General features: G+C 43.7%; 2 protein-coding genes across 2 annotated transcripts in view; both read left to right on the top strand.

The window, feature by feature from the left end:
- LOC121003537 (zinc finger protein OZF-like) overlaps nt 1–15,967 on the top strand; it is a 1,338,071-nt gene that overhangs the window by 245,644 nt on the left and 1,076,460 nt on the right. The gene's annotated exons all lie outside the window — the stretch shown is intronic.
- Nucleotides 5,321–15,967, top strand: part of LOC121004250 (zinc finger protein 420-like) — a 39,968-nt gene continuing 29,321 nt past the window's right edge. Inside the window, exon 1 of the mRNA XM_040436412.1 lies at nt 5,321–5,891. Within this exon, the coding sequence (XP_040292346.1) occupies nt 5,321–5,891 (571 nt within the window). The remainder of the gene's footprint in view (nt 5,892–15,967) is intronic.

Below are 15,967 nucleotides of genomic sequence, written 5' to 3'. Positions count from 1 at the left end.
CTCTGTGTCTGTTAGGCAGGTGATAAGATTAGCCCCTAGCCCTATTTTAGGTAGGGAGCCTACTACCAGGGATAACTAGGAGATTAATCTATGCTGCCAGACACAAGCACCGTGGTCACCAGTGTCCTTCTGTAATCCATCACAAGGACCTTTCTCCACTGGATGTGGATTCTCCCACAAGACGTGGTAAGATCCACCCATTTATTTCACCTCTATGTGATTTATAACTAGTGGAGTTGTATGTATATTTGTTGTCTCTCACCAAGTGGTGCTATACCTATTTTAAATGATTTAGTAAAAGCTATGTTTTAAGATACCCAGTTCACATGTAATTTCTGCTCATATTTGGGTGTGATCCTATACTGCCATACATACAATTACCGTGTGGCGGTATAATCAATATTTTGTTCACCCACAGATCCCCCATAAGGGTGCCACCCACAGATCCCCCATAAGGGTGCCACCCACAGATCCCCCATAAGGGTGCCACCCACAGATCCCCCATAAGGGTGCCACCCACAGATCCCCCATAAGGGTGCCACCCACAGATCCCCCATAAGGGTGCCACCCACAGATCCCCCATAAGGGTTCCACCCACAGATCCCCCATAAGGGTGCCACCCACAAATCTCCCACATAACGGTGCCATCCACAAATCCCCCCCATAACGGTGCCATCCACAAATCCCCCCCATAACGGTGCCATCCACAAATCCCCCCCCATAACGGTGCCATCCACAAATCCCCCCCCATAACGGTGCCATCCACAAATCCCCCCCATAACGGTGCCATCCACAACCCCCCCCATAACGGTGCCATCCACAAATCCCCCCCATAACGGTGCCATCCACAAATCCCCCCCATAACTGTTTCATCCACAGATCCCCCCCCCCCCCCCATAGCAGTGTTATCCACAGATCCCCCCCCCCCCCCATAAGTGTTTGGATCACTTTGTTTCTTACACCGTTCACAACAATTCTTATGTACAGGATTCGAGATTCGAAAGATTTGAGAACTTATTCGGATTCGTTCCACCTCTAATTATTTTCATCAGCGCAATTTTCTAGCTGCTCAGATGCATCCATCCATTTTGAACCTTTGATTATGGATACCTGGTCATGTGATCTCTAGTCTGACCTCCAGTCTGAGGCTTGCTGTCTCTCTCCTGTGTGGCTGACATCCTGTGAACTACAAGATTACAGCATCATTTATCAGATCCCTCTGGAGAGCTCCCTCCCCACCAGCTACTCCTCCTTGTCTTCTGTATGTCCCTAAACATATCATGCTGCTGAAGATCTCATCTCTACATTATCCATTACACTAGAAAAGCAAAGGTTCTGGGGGGCATGGCCTACCGCCGCATGGAGTGAGTCGCACTGCTCGGAGCTCCCGCCGGTATCCTGATTAAACAGATATACAGCGATCCTGTGCCACTTCAATTTCTCCCACCGGGGACCGGGTGTGAGCAGGGCCGATAGTGTGAAAGCGGCAGGCCCGTGATCATGCCGAAAAAGTTAAATAATCCGACGCGGCAAGACAAGCCAGAGCCTGAGCAACATGGCGCCGAATGGAAGGAGGAGGCAGCGCAGCATGATGCGGTGAGCAGCGGCACGGATGAGTAAATATGCTAGAGTGGTGGCAACAGAGGAGAACTGGGCTAGTGACAAAGAAGCTGAGATGCCTGAAACCCTGGATCAGGAGGTGGGTTCCTCTGATGAGGAAGAGCAAGTACTGCCTGGTCAGCCATCCTCAGTTGCTAAAAGTCCTGTTAAAGAGACAGAGAGCCCTCAAAATTTGCCAGTATCAGAACCTACCCTGAAAGATATAATGATGGCTGTTTCTAGCTGCAATACCACCCTCAAGGCTCTTACTGTTCAAGTTGGTAGCCTCCGCTCAGATGTTTCCATAATCAAACATGATCTGCACAAAATATCGGAGCGCACTTCTGAATTGGAGAAGAGGGTATCCACAATAGAGGATGAGATTCAGCCCCTTCAGGCAGACAGCAGGGCGGTGAACAAAGCGTTATTGCTGCGTTGTATGCCAAAACCGATGATTTGGAAAATAAATTGCAGAGAAATAATATCCGAATTGTGGGAGTGCCTGAAAAAACGGAGGAAGCGACAGCGACTGAATTTATTGAAAAATGGCTTCACCAACTTTTCCATGATAAAGGACTGTCGTCACTATATGCCGTGGAAAGGGCGCACAGGGTGCCCATGAGACCACTACCACCGGGCAGACCTCCAAGACCTATACTTGCAAAGATTTTACACTTCAGAGATAGGGACGCTATCCTGAGAATGTCCAGAGATTGTGCGGACATGACTCTGAACGGCGTTAAAGTATCTATCTATCCGGATTACGCAAATGAAGTCCAACGACGGAGGAATCGTTTCCTGGATGTTAAAAGGAGACTTAGAGGGCTGCAAGTACAATATGCTATGCTGTTCCCTGCCAGATTACGAGTGGTGGCGCTGGGCTCTACGAGATTTTTTGAAGACCCAGAGGAGGCTGCGCATTGGTTGGATATTCATGAACGGCAGTTGAGAGACTGCGTCAAGGACACTTGAAGCGTAAAGAGCCGAAGATGGACACTTGAGTACACCCATACCTATGTGCTCTAGTTATTGGTTCCTGTTGGGACTTGTTATTTTTTCATGTTTACATGATATCCTTGGTGGCGGGAGAAGGAGCAGAATGGGTATTTGCCGACTATTTGAGTTGAAGCGGTTTTACCCAAGAGGGAGTGTGTGTACCGTATTGTTTCTATATGTGTGTTTTTTTTTTTGTTTTTTTTTTTCAATGGTGGGCATGTTACTAAGTAGAAGCCCCAAATTGGGTTTCGTAAATCCAAGTGTTATGTGTGCACTTATATGCAATGTTAATTCGGGTTAATTCGGGTTAATTCAGGGGGAGGGGGGGAGGGACTTCGGGATATGTTTACTACTTAAAGGTGTGCCTGGTTGCTCTGGGATTTTGGAATCCCCAAGAGGTTATAATGTAAAGTGCTGTTCTATTTTAACATCTCAGCATGTCGCGCGGGGTCACTATAATTAGCTGGAATGTGAGAGGCATGGCAGACGCGCGTAAACGACACTGTGTATTTTCCACTATTTGCAGAGATTTCAGCCAGCTATACTTAGTCTGCAAGAGACGCATTTAACTGGTGAGACAATACAGTGGATGAATAAGCCGTGGGTGGGACATGCTGTGCACGCTGTCATGTCTTCTCACTCTAGGGGCGTGAGTGTGCTAATACATAGAAGGATTCGCTATGAGGCTATTAAGGAATTAGTGGATGAAGAGGGAAGATTTGTATGCCTTTTTTGTAAAATTGATGGGGTTCAGGTAGTGTTGGTAGCGGTATATATTCCTCCCCCGTTTGCTTCACCCTTGATGAGACGGATTATGGACTTTATGGCGGACTTCCCTGGGGTGCCCTGGTTGCTTTTGGGAGACTTTAACTGTACACCTGACGATCACTTAGATAGATGTAGGATAGAGGGAGGGGGCAGTTCACCAGGCAGTACGGCGCTGAAGAATATTATGAGGGAGACAGGGTTGTTAGATGCTTGGAGACTGCGTCATCCTACTTCTCGAGAGTACTCCTGTAGATCAGCCACACATCACTCACTGTCACGCATAGATCTGGCACTGGTTAATGATGCAATGCTACCATTGCTCCATACTGTTGAGTAAAAGAGGAGAGAATATTTAAAAGAAGAAAAACTGCTACAAGAGGACATAGTTTTAAATTAGAGGGGCAAAGGTTTAAAAGTAATATCAGGAAGTATTACTTTCCTGAGAGAGTAGTGGATGCATGGAATAGCCTTCATGCAGAAGTGGTAGCTGCAGATACAGTGAAGGAGTTTAAGCATGCATGGGATAGGCATAAGGCCATCCTTCATATAAGATAGGGCCAGGGGCTATCCATAGTACTCAGTATATTGGGCAGACTAGATGGGCCAAATGGTTCTTATCTGCCGACACATTCTATGTTTCTATGTTTCAACCTCGGTCATTGACGGATCATTCGCCTATGCAGGTGGGTGTAAACCTTGCAATGATTCAACAAAGACTGACTCTATGGAAATGCAATCCTTACTGGCTGCAGATCTTGGAAGACCTGTCGGGTACGGCGGAAGATATAAAGGCTTTTATCACCATTAATAGAGGGACGGCTTCTCCACCCATAGTATGGGATGCCATGAAAGCATACCTTAGAGGGCTACTGATTAAAGATATCAGTCGTCCTAAAAGTAAATCGCGAGAAGCTGATGTTAGGGCCCACCTATTGGTTTCAGAAGCAGAACAGGCGTTTAGGTTAGCCCCCACATTAGAAAATAGTAGGACCCTTGATGCTGCACAGGAACAATTGAGGTGTCACCTAATGCAAGCGGCAGAATGTAAGAGAAGCTTTTATCAAATGAGGACATGGGAGGAAGGAGAAAGAAAGTAAATGTCCCACCCTGTCGTCTCTAAAGCTCAGCGTGGGACAACGTGTATTCAGGAGCTGGTAGATACTCAGGGGACATCTAGGCAGGACACATTTTAGAAGTTCTTAAGGATTTCTACGCCTCTCTGTACTCGTCTATGACTTCCAGCACAGTGGAGGAAATGGTTGGTTTCCTGGAGGAAGCTGAGCTGCCTAAGTTGTCGGATGAAGATAGGGGAAAACTAGACGAACCAATTACGATAGAGGATAGGCCTGCACAATATATCGCCAAAGCAATCGCAATAAATCGCCATATCACAATCGCCAATTGGCCGACCCAAAAATGCTGCAATTGTATTACCATATCTTTCGCTTTATAAGACAAAGCGATGGTTGACTTTTTACGTGGCTGACACGGATGTATCGCCGGCCGCTATGCTGCACAGCGCGGCCGGCGATACATGAGTTACGGTTTGGGGCGGGAGGAGGGGCTGGAGGCAAGTCATTATTTTAATGAACAAATGTTCTTCTATTTATTCTATTTTATTTATCTGTTCTGTGCAGTGCTATTAAGAAAATGACAAGTTTAGTATTTTGTACTTTTTCAGTAATGCAAATATGTTATTTAATTTAGTAAAAGATGTTTTATTTTGAAAAACACTGTGCATTTCAGTTCTTGAGTTGAGCATAACTACATTTCAGCATTATCAGTAATTTGTGTGTGCTTTTGCCTTGAAAATCCAAGCAAATAGACCTCTAGCACAATTCCCTTTAAATATCGTATCGCATATCGTTATCGCAGTTTTTAGGGCCCTAATCGCAATCGCACAAAATTCCCATATCGTGCAGCCCTAATAGAGGAGCTGGAGGAAGCGCTTGGAGACATGGCAAGAGATAAGGCCCCAGGGGTGGATGGACTCCCAATGGAAGTCTATAAGGTATTTCAAGGGATATTGCTTCCCGAACTGCTTAAGGTGTTTGAATTCTCTCTGGATGCTGGGTCGCTGCCGCCTTCTATGCAAGAAGCACTAATTGTAGTCATACCGAAGCCTGGGAAGGATCCCAAGTATCCGGATTCTTACAGGCCAATATTGCTGTTGACAGTGGATGTAAAACTGCTAACGAAAGTGTTGGCGACACGGTTGTCTCGGTTGATTCTCACCATAGTACATCCGGATCAAACAGGCTTTATGCCCGGCAAATCTACTGCCATTAATATCCGGAGATTGTACACCAGTTTACAGATTCCAGGGGAGGATAGTGGTGATAGAGCTGTGCTGACGCTTGACGCTGCTAAGGCGTTTGATAGTATAGAATGGAAATATCTTTGGACGGTGCTGAATTGTATGGGCTTTGGTACTCAATTTATTAGATGGGTCCAAGTGCTCTATTCCACTCCACGAGCACGGATTAGAGCCAACGGAGGAATATCTGACTACATTAATTTGCAAAGAGGTACTAGACAGGGTTGCCTTATTGATAAGTTTGGGGGGTTTTCTGGTCTTAGCATTAATTGGCAGAAGTCAGCGCTGATGCCTATAGATGGTCAGGACTTATCGAGCATGCCGAGTACTGGTGTGGTACCGTGGGTGTCGAAAATTAAATTTTGGTATCCCGCGTAATTGCTTTTATCAGTACCTCCAACTTAGACACGCGTATGAGACCACTATAAGGACTGGCTGCTTAGTAGCTAAAGTGGAGGCAGTTCAAAAGCTGATTTTGATGGGAAGTAACAGGAGAGGTTTGATATCCCAAGTATATGCTCTGTTGTTGGAGAAATTCCTCGCTGCTCATCCATTGTCGAGGATGATTAAATGGGAAAGGGATGTGGGAGAGATTCCAGGTGGTCAATGGGCTGATATACTGGAAGCAGTGCTAAAGGGCAAGCTGTCACAACTCTTTATCCTACACAGAGTGTATAAAACACCGGTGTTTTTGCATAAGGTTGGATTTAAGGCTGATGCAAGATGTCCTAGATGTTCGGAAGAGCCTGCGGACTTACTGCATAGGCTTTGGACTTGCCCAGTTATTGCACGCTACTGGGAAGAGATATTAGACTTTATACACCAGCATATGGAGTTAAGGGTACAAAGTGACCCGAAAATATGTATATTGGGATATGTCTCGGAGCTCGCAGCTACTGAGTCTGCTAAAATAGCTATAGGTAGACTGTTGTATGTTGCCAGGAAATTAGTGGCGCTGCATTGGATTCAGAGTAACCCACCGGCACTAGGTGAATTTGTAAGGAAGGTTCATGATATGTTGATGGCAGAGAAAAGGGTTTTCACTAAGAGAGCATGCCCTCAAAAGTTCGATAAAATTTGGGGCGATTGGCTGGTACATAGCCCAATAGTTATGTAATTTTATAAAGAAACCTGAATAAGCGATAACCAGGCATTCAAGTTAACTATATGTTGGGATGGGGGGGTGGGGGGTTGGGGGGTTATGGGAGTTTTCTTACTTGCCTTTCTATACTCTATGGAAAATAATATATATACATGTAATAGAGAAATTTCTATGTCTTTATGTTACCATGTAATTTTACGCTGTAGTGTAATTGTAAGATCTAGAAACAGACAATGACACGTGAATATTGTTTCAAAACTTTACTTTATTTGTAACAATAAAAAAGATTTGATTTAAAAAAGAAGAGCAACGGTTTAGACTCTAAGGCCCCTTTCACACGGGTGAGAATTCCATGCGGGTGCGTGAGGTGAACGCATTGCTCCCGCACTGAATCCGGACCCATTCACTTCAATGGGGCTGTTCAGATGAGCGGTGATTTTCACGCATCAATTGTGCGTAGCTTGAAAATTGCAGCATGTTCTATATTCTGAGTTTTTCACGCAATGCAGGCCCCATAGAAATGAATGGGTCTGTGTGAAAATCGCAAGCATCTGCATCTGCAAGCAAGTGTGGATTCGGTGCGATTTTCATGCATGGTTGCTAGGAGATGATGTAAGTAAATTGATAAAAGTCAATTAACTGTATTATTTTCCCTTATAACATGGTTATAATGGAAAGTAATAGCATTCTTAATACAGAATGCTTACTAAAATGTGGCTTTAGGGGTTAAAAAATAATAATAAATAACTCACCTCGTCCTGTTTTGTTCGCGCAGCCGGCATCTTCTTCTTTCTTATTCTTTAAGGACCTGCAAAAAGACCTATGATGATGTAATCGCGCTCACTACGTGGTGAGCGCAGTGACGTCAGCGCAGGTTCTGCTGAATGAAGATAGAAGATGACGTAGTGAGTGCGATTACGTCATCAAAGGTCCTTTGGCAGGTCCTGAAAGAAGAAGAAAGAAGATGATGCCGGCTGCGCGAACAACAGGGTGAGGTGAGTTATTTATTTATTTTTAACCCCTAAAGCACATTTTTGTAAGCATTCTGCATTAAGAATGCTATTATTTTCCCTTATAACCATGTTATAATATACAGAACACCTAACCCAAACCTGAACTTCAGTGAAGAAGTCCGGGATCGGGTCTGGGTACCACAGTCAGTTTTTCATCATGCCCTGCAAAACGCATTGCACCCGCGTGATAAAAGCTGAACATTGGAACGCAATCGCAGTCAAAACTGACTGCAATTGTGTATCTAGTCGCACAATTTTCCCTAATTGCAGACGCAACGCATCTGGACCTAATCCGGACACGCTCGTCTGCAAGGGTCCAAAGAGATGATATCTTCAGCAGCATGATAGCAAGAAGAGCAGCTGGTGGGGAGGGATCTTTGATTTTGTATGGCAGACAAATTTTTGCAACATTCTTACTGAATCCAATTAGTTTAGAGTCAATTTGCTCATCTTTACTCTGAAGGTATTAATTTCAGGGACTCGTTGACTAAACTTTAGACAATGAGTCCCTGAAACTAATACGTAATTGGTCTGCCATACAAAAACAAAGCTTATGCGATTTGTTTCAGATCAATCACTTGAAAGCAGTGCCCAATGTGTTTAATGTTAGTATTAGATGGAAAACCATGAAGAAGGTAGAGGATTGTGGATAACATAACACTGGGAGGAAGTGGGGAGGGGGCGGAGTCTGACAAAGAACGATTATAGACACAAGTCACTAACGTAGTGTGATAGGAACACTACAGAGAGGGAATTCCTCTAGAGAAAGTATTAAGGGAATGAGGGGATGCTGAAACTGTGCTTAGTGGTTGTCCCACCTCACTTCTTCAGCTTGTCTGGCAGCCTGCTCTGCCCTTCATTCTCTGATTTCCTGCCTCCAAGGCTGGACCCCCACCCCGGCTTTTCGTGACATCACATCTGCTCTTCAGCCATGTATGCTCACTTCTGATGATTGTCTAATTAGGGGGCCGGGGCGGGCTATCATTCAGACAGCCTGAGCCCACCCAGCCTTAGAGTCGGTAAACCAGGTTTATTTGGTCTCCTTGATAAGAAGGTGTGGTGGCTCAGTTGGTAGAGTGCATGGGTTTATCTATTCAATTCTAAAGTGCGGGCAAGCGTTTTTTTTGTTTTTGTTTTTTGAATTCCTGCCCATTTGGAATTTTTTCCAGCTCCCCACTACATTGTATGCAATTTTAAATGGAGGAATTGGAAAGCACACCTTTTCCTACAAAAAACAAGCCCTCTTAAGGCTATATGAACGGAAAAATAAAAAAGTTATGGCCCTAGTAAGACAGGGAATGAAAAATTAAAGCAGAAAAACTGAAAATCACAAGTTCATCAAAGGGTTAAACACGTTGCATTATAGCACAAACATGTTACAGCAACAACACCAATTTTATATCCATATTATTTTTTTTATATTATATACATATTTTATTCATTTTTTATTTTTTTTTATACAAAATGAAGATGCAGTTTGACAGTACAAAGTCTGAGTACATCAATACACAGTCTGCCATGTTAGCAGATATAATGAATTGTTAATTACATTGTTAATCACATTAAACACAAAAAATACTATACAGATCAAATATATCTCTATTTTGGGAAGTTCCCAAACTCCATAATCCCGTATAGCCTTTGACTTAGATCTCTCGCTGTCTATCCAAACTTATCACCCACATTCCCCCCCCCCCCCCCCCTCCATGATGGTCATGTCGGTGGGCACCGCTATTGGTTGCTCTCTTGCTCTCATCTCTCTCCCACCAGCCACTTCCAGTTTATATGGAAGGGATATTAGGGACTCTGCACTTAAAAAAACGGAAAACCTTGCGCCAGTAAGATTGCATATTTGGGCAAGCCCATATCATGTCCATATAGTCGGCGGACTCTTCTCTACATTTCCAACATTTTGCTTCTCGTTCTTTATAAATCTTACTTAAAAATACTGGGGTCATATACACTCGCCTAAAGAATTATTAGGAACACCATACTAATACGGTGTTGGACCCACTTTTGCCTTCAGAACTGCCTTAATTCTACGTGGCATTGATTCAACAAGGTGCTGATAGCATTCTTTAGAAATGTTGGCCCATATTGATAGGATAGCATCTTGCAGTTGATGGAGATTTGAGGGATGCACATCCAGGGCACGAAGCTCCCGTTCCACCACATCCCAAAGATGCTCTATTGGGTTGAGATCTGGCGACTGTGGGGACATTTTAGTACAGTGAACTCATTGTCATGTTCAAGAAACCATTTTTCCAGTCTTCAACAGTCCAATTTTGGTGAGCTCGTGCAAATTGTAGCCTCTTTTTCCTATTAGTAGTGGAGATGAGTGGTACCCGGTGGGGTCTTCTGCTGTTGTAGCCCATCTGCCTCAAGGTTGTGCATGTTGTGGCTTCACAAATGCTTTGCTGCATACCTCGGTTGTAACGAGTGGTTATTTCAGTCAACGTTGCTCTTCTATCAGCTTGAATCAGTCGGCCCATTCTCCTCTGACCTCTAGCATCCACAAGGCATTTTCGCCCACAGGACTGCCGCATACTCAAAATTGCTTAAATCACCTTTCTTTCCCATTCTGACATTCAGTTTGGAGTTCAGGAGATTGTCTTGACCAGGACCACCCCCCTAAATGCATTGAAGCAACTGCCATGTGATTGGTTGACTAGATAATCGCATTAATGAGAAATAGAACAGGTGTTCCTAATAATTCTTTAGGTGAGTGTATATTCTATGTATAATATTAAAGTAAATAATCCTAAAGTTACAGGAAATCGTTATTTTCATATATGTTCCCCTATTCTATTGTGTTTGATCCTATATCCTTTGCCCATTTTTCCTCGCTATTAAACTTTACTACTTTTCCCAGCCCCTTCCTTATTGTCTTGTATATTTGAGAGATAGTCACCCTGGTTCTCATGTGTTGATAACAAAAATCTATAAAATCGTGTTTTATTATAGTAAAGTATTCCCTATTTTGTGTCGCTTTGAATGCGTGTTTTAATTGGTGAGTTTGACTCATTAAATCTATATTTATTCCAGGGCATAATTCTTTTAGTGCTCTTATTTCCCATTCTTAACCGCTTGCCGCCACGCTAACGCCGAAAGGCGTCATTTCTGCGGCGCTCCCAGGTCACACTAACGCCAATAGGCGTCATCTCGCGTGAGCCGAGATTTCCTGTGAACGCGCGCACACAGGCGCGCGCGCTCACAGGAACGGAAGGTAAGAGAGTTGATCTCCAGCCTGCCAGCGGCGATCGTTCGCTGGCAGGCTGGAGATGTGTTTTTTTTAACCCCTAACAGGTATATTAGACGCTGTTTTGATAACAGCGTCTAATATACCTGCTACCTGGTCCTCTGGTGGTCCCCTTTGTTTGGATCGACCACCAGAGGACACAGGTAGCTCAGTAAAGTAGCACCAAGCACCACTACACTACACTACACCCCCCCCGTCACTTATTAACCCCTTATTAGCCCCTGATCACCCCATATAGACTCCCTGATCACCCCCCTGTCATTGATTACCCCCCTGTCATTGATTACCCCCCTGTAAAGCTCCATTCAGACGTCCGCATGATTTTTACGGATCCACTGATAGATGGATCGGATCCGCAAAACGCATCCGGACGTCTGAATGAAGCCTTACAGGGGCGTGATCAATGACTGTGGTGATCACCCCATATAGACTCTCTGATCACCCCCCTGTCATTGATTACCCCCCCTGTAAAGCTCCATTCAGACGTCCGCATGATTTTTACGGATCCACTGATAGATGGATCGGATCCGCAAAACGCATCCGGACGTCTGAATGAAGCCTTACAGGGGCATGATCAATGACTGTGGTGATCACCCCATATAGACTCCCTGATCACCCCCCTGTAAAGCTTCATTCAGATGTCCGCATGATTTTTACGGATGCACTGATAGATGGATCGGATCCGCAAAACGCATCCGGATGTCTGAATGAAGCCTTACAGGGGCATGATCAATGACTGTGGTGATCACCCCATATAGACTCCCTGATCACCCCCCTGTAAAGCTCCATTCAGATGTCCGCATGATTTTTACGGATGCACTGATAGATGGATCGGATCCGCAAAACGCATCCGGACGTCTGAATGAAGCCTTACAGGGGCGTGATCAATGACTGTGGGGATCACCCCATATAGACTCCCTGATCACCCCCCTGTCATTGATTACCCCCCTGTCATTGATTACCCCCCTGTAAAGCTCCATTCAGACGTCCGCATGATTTTTACGGATCCACTGATAGATGGATCGGATCCGCAAAACGCATCCGGACGTCTGAATGAAGCCTTACAGGGGCGTGATCAATGACTGTGGTGATCACCCCATATAGACTCCCTGATCACCCCCCTGTCATTGATTACCCCCCTGTAAAGCTTCATTCAGACGTCCGCATGATTTTTACGGATCCACTGATAGATGGATCGGATCCGCAAAACGCATCCGGACGTCTGAATGAAGCCTTACAGGGGCATGATCAATGACTGTGGTGATCACCCCATATAGACTCCCTGATCACCCCCCTGTCATTGATTACCCCCCTGTAAAGCTCCATTCAGATGTCCGCATGATTTTTACGGATGCACTGATAGATGGATCGGATCCGCAAAACGCATACGGACGTCTGAATGAAGCCTTACACGGGCGTGATCAATGACTGTGGTAATCACCCCATATAGACTCCCTGATCACCCCCCTGTCATTGATCACCACCCCTGTCATTGATCACCCCCCTGTCATTGATCACCCCTCTGTAAGGCTCCATTCAGACATTTTTTTGGCCCAAGTTAGCGGAATTATTATTTTTTTTTTCTTACAAAGTCTCATATTCCACTAACTTGTGTCAAAAAATAAAATCTCACATGAACTCACCATACCCCTCACGGAAACCAAATGCGTAAAATTTTTTAGACATTTATATTCCAGACTTCTTCTCACGCTTTAGGGCCCCTAGAATGCCAGGGCAGTATAAATACCCCACATGTGACCCCATTTCGGAAAGAAGACACCCCCAGGTATTCCGTGAGGGGCATATTGAGTCCATGAAAGATTGACATTTTTGTCCCAAGTTAGCGGAACGGGAGACTTTGTGAGAAAAAAAATAAAAATATCAATTTCCGCTAACTTGTGCCAAAAAAAAAAAAAATTCTATGAACTCTCCATGCCCCTCATTGAATACCTTGGGGTATCTTCTTTCCAAAATGGGGTCACATGTGGGGTATTTATACTGCCCTGGCATTCTAGGGGCCCCAAAGCGTGAGAAGAAGTCTGGTATCCAAATGTCTAAAAATGCCCTCCTAAAAGGAATTTGGGCACCTTTGCGCATCTAGGCTGCAAAAAAGTGTCACACATCTGGTATCGCCGTACTCAGGAGAAGTTGGGGAATGTGTTTTGGGGTGTCATTTTACATATACCCATGCTGGGTGAGAGAAATATCTTGGTCAAATGCCAACTTTGTATAAAAAAATGGGAAAAGTTGTCTTTTGCCAAGATATTTCTCTCACCCAGCAAGGGTATATGTAAAATGACACCCCAAAACACATTCCCCAACTTCTCCTGAATACGGCGATACCACATGTGTGACTTTTTTTTGCAGCCTAGGTGGGCAAAGGGGCCCATATTCCAAAGAGCACCTTTAGGATTTCACAGGTCATTTACCTACTTACCACACATTAGGGCCCCTGGAAAATGCCAGGGCAGTATAACTACCCCACAAGTGACCCCATTTTGGAAAGAAGACACCCCAAGGTATTCCGTGAGGGGCATGGGGAGTTCCTAGAATTTTTTATTTTTTGTCATAAGTTAGTGGAAAATGCTGATTTTTTTTTTTTGATTTTTTTTTCATGCAAAGTCTCATATTCCACTAACTTGTGACAAAAAATAAAAACTTCCATGAACTCACTATGCCCATCAGCGAATACCTTGGGGTCTCTTCTTTCCAAACTGCCCTGGCATTCTAGGGGCCCAAATGTGTGGTAAGGAGTTTGAAATCAAATTCTGTAAAAAATGACCTGTGAAATCCGAAAGGTGCTCTTTGGAATATGGGCCCCTTTGCCCACCTAGGCTGCAAAAAAGTGTCACACATCTGGTATCCCCGTACTCAGGAGAAGGTGGGGAATGTGTTTTGGGGTGTCATTTTACATATACCCCTGCTGGGTGAGAGAAATATCTTGGCAAAAGACAACTTTTCCCATTTTTTTATACAAAGTTGGCTTTTGACCAAGATATTTATCTCACCCAGCATGGGTATATGTAAAAAGACACCCCAAAACACATTCCTCAACTTCTCCTGAGTACGGCGATACCAGATGTGTGACACTTTTTTGCAGCCTAGGTGGGCAAAGGGGCCCATATTCCAAAGAGCACCTTTCGGATTTCACAGGTCATTTTTTACAGAATTTGATTTCAAACTCCTTACCACACATTCGGGCCCCTAGAATGCCAGGGCAGTATAACTACCCCACAAGTGACCCCATTTTGGAAAGAAGAGACCCCAAGGTATTCGCTGATGGGCATAGTGAGTTCATGGAAGTTTTTATTTTTTGTCACAAGTTAGTGGAATATGAGACTTTGTATGAAAAAAAAAAAAAAAAAAAATCATCATTTTCCACTAACTTGTGACAAAAAATAAAAAATTCTAGGAACTTGCCATGCCCCTCACGGAATACCTTGGGGTGTCTTCTTTCCAAAATGGGGTCACTTGTGGGGTAGTTATACTGCCCTGGCATTCTAGGGACCCGAATGTGTGGTAAGGAGTTTGAAATCAAATTCTGTAAAAAATGACCTGTGAAATCCGAAAGGTGCTCTTTGGAATATGGGCCCCTTTGCCCACCTAGGCTGCAAAAAAGTGTCACACATCTGGTATTGCCGTACTCAGGAGAAGGTGGGGAATGTGTTTTGGGGTGTCATTTTACATATACCCATGCTGGGTGAGAGAAATATCTTGGCAAAAGACAACTTTTCCCATTTTTTTATACAAAGTTGGCATTTGACCAAGATATTTATCTCACCCAGCATGGGTATATGTAAAAAGACACCCCAAAACACATTCCTCAACTTCTCCTGAATACAGAGATACCAGATGTGTGACACTTTTTGCAGCCTAGGTGGGCAAAGGGGCCCATATTCCAAAGAGCACCTTTCGGATTTCACAGGTCATTTTTTACAGAATTTGATTTCAAACTCCTTACCACACATTTGGGCCCCTAGAATGCCAGGGCAGTATAACTACCCCACAAGTGACCCCATTTTGGAAAGAAGAGACCCCAAGGTATTTCGTGATGGGCATAGTGAGTTCATAGAAGTTTTTATTTTTTGTCACAAGTTAGTGGAATATGAGACTTTGTAAGAAAAGAAAAAAAAAAATCATCATTTTCCGCTAACTTGTGACAAAAAATAAAAAGTTATATGAACTCACTATGCCCATCAGCGAATACCTTAGGATGTCTATTTTCCGAAATGGGGTCATTTGTGGGGTGTTTGTACTGTCTGGCCATTGTAGAACCTCAGGAAACATGACAGGTGCTCAGAAAGTCAGAGCTGCTTCAAAAAGCGGAAATTCACATTTTTGTACCATAGTTTGTAAACGCTATAACTTTTACCCAAACCATTTTTTTTTTACCCAAACATTTTTTTTTTATCAAAGACATGTAGAACTATAAATTTAGAGCAAAATTTCTATATGGATCTCGTTTTTTTTGCAAAATTTTACAACTGAAAGTGAAAAATGTCATTTTTTTGCAAAAAAATCGTTAAATTTCGATTAATAACAAAAAAAGTAAAAATGTCAGCAGCAATGAAATACCACCAAATGAAAGCTCTATTAGTGAGAAGAAAAGGAGGTAAAATTCATTTGGGTGGTAAGTTGCATGACCGAGCAATAAACGGTGAAAGTAGTGTAGTGCCGATTTGTAAAAAAGGGCCTGGTCTTTAGGGGGGTATAAACCTGTGGTCCTTAAGTGGTTAACTAACTGTGATATGTAAATAATGCCATGTTTTTCTCAATACTTATAATCAGTGATTAATAGAAATTCTATAATATCACTATTACACCACAAAGGTGAAAAATACGAAGTGTTCAAGATTCTCAATATTCTTTTTATCTTCTCCCCAAGCCAAATCCACCATTCGGCATATTGGGCA

The sequence above is a fragment of the Bufo bufo genome, chromosome 6 (genome assembly GCF_905171765.1).
Source record: "Bufo bufo chromosome 6, aBufBuf1.1, whole genome shotgun sequence".
NCBI lineage: Eukaryota > Metazoa > Chordata > Amphibia > Anura > Bufonidae > Bufo > Bufo bufo.
This window is presented reverse-complemented; position numbering and strand designations above follow the sequence as displayed.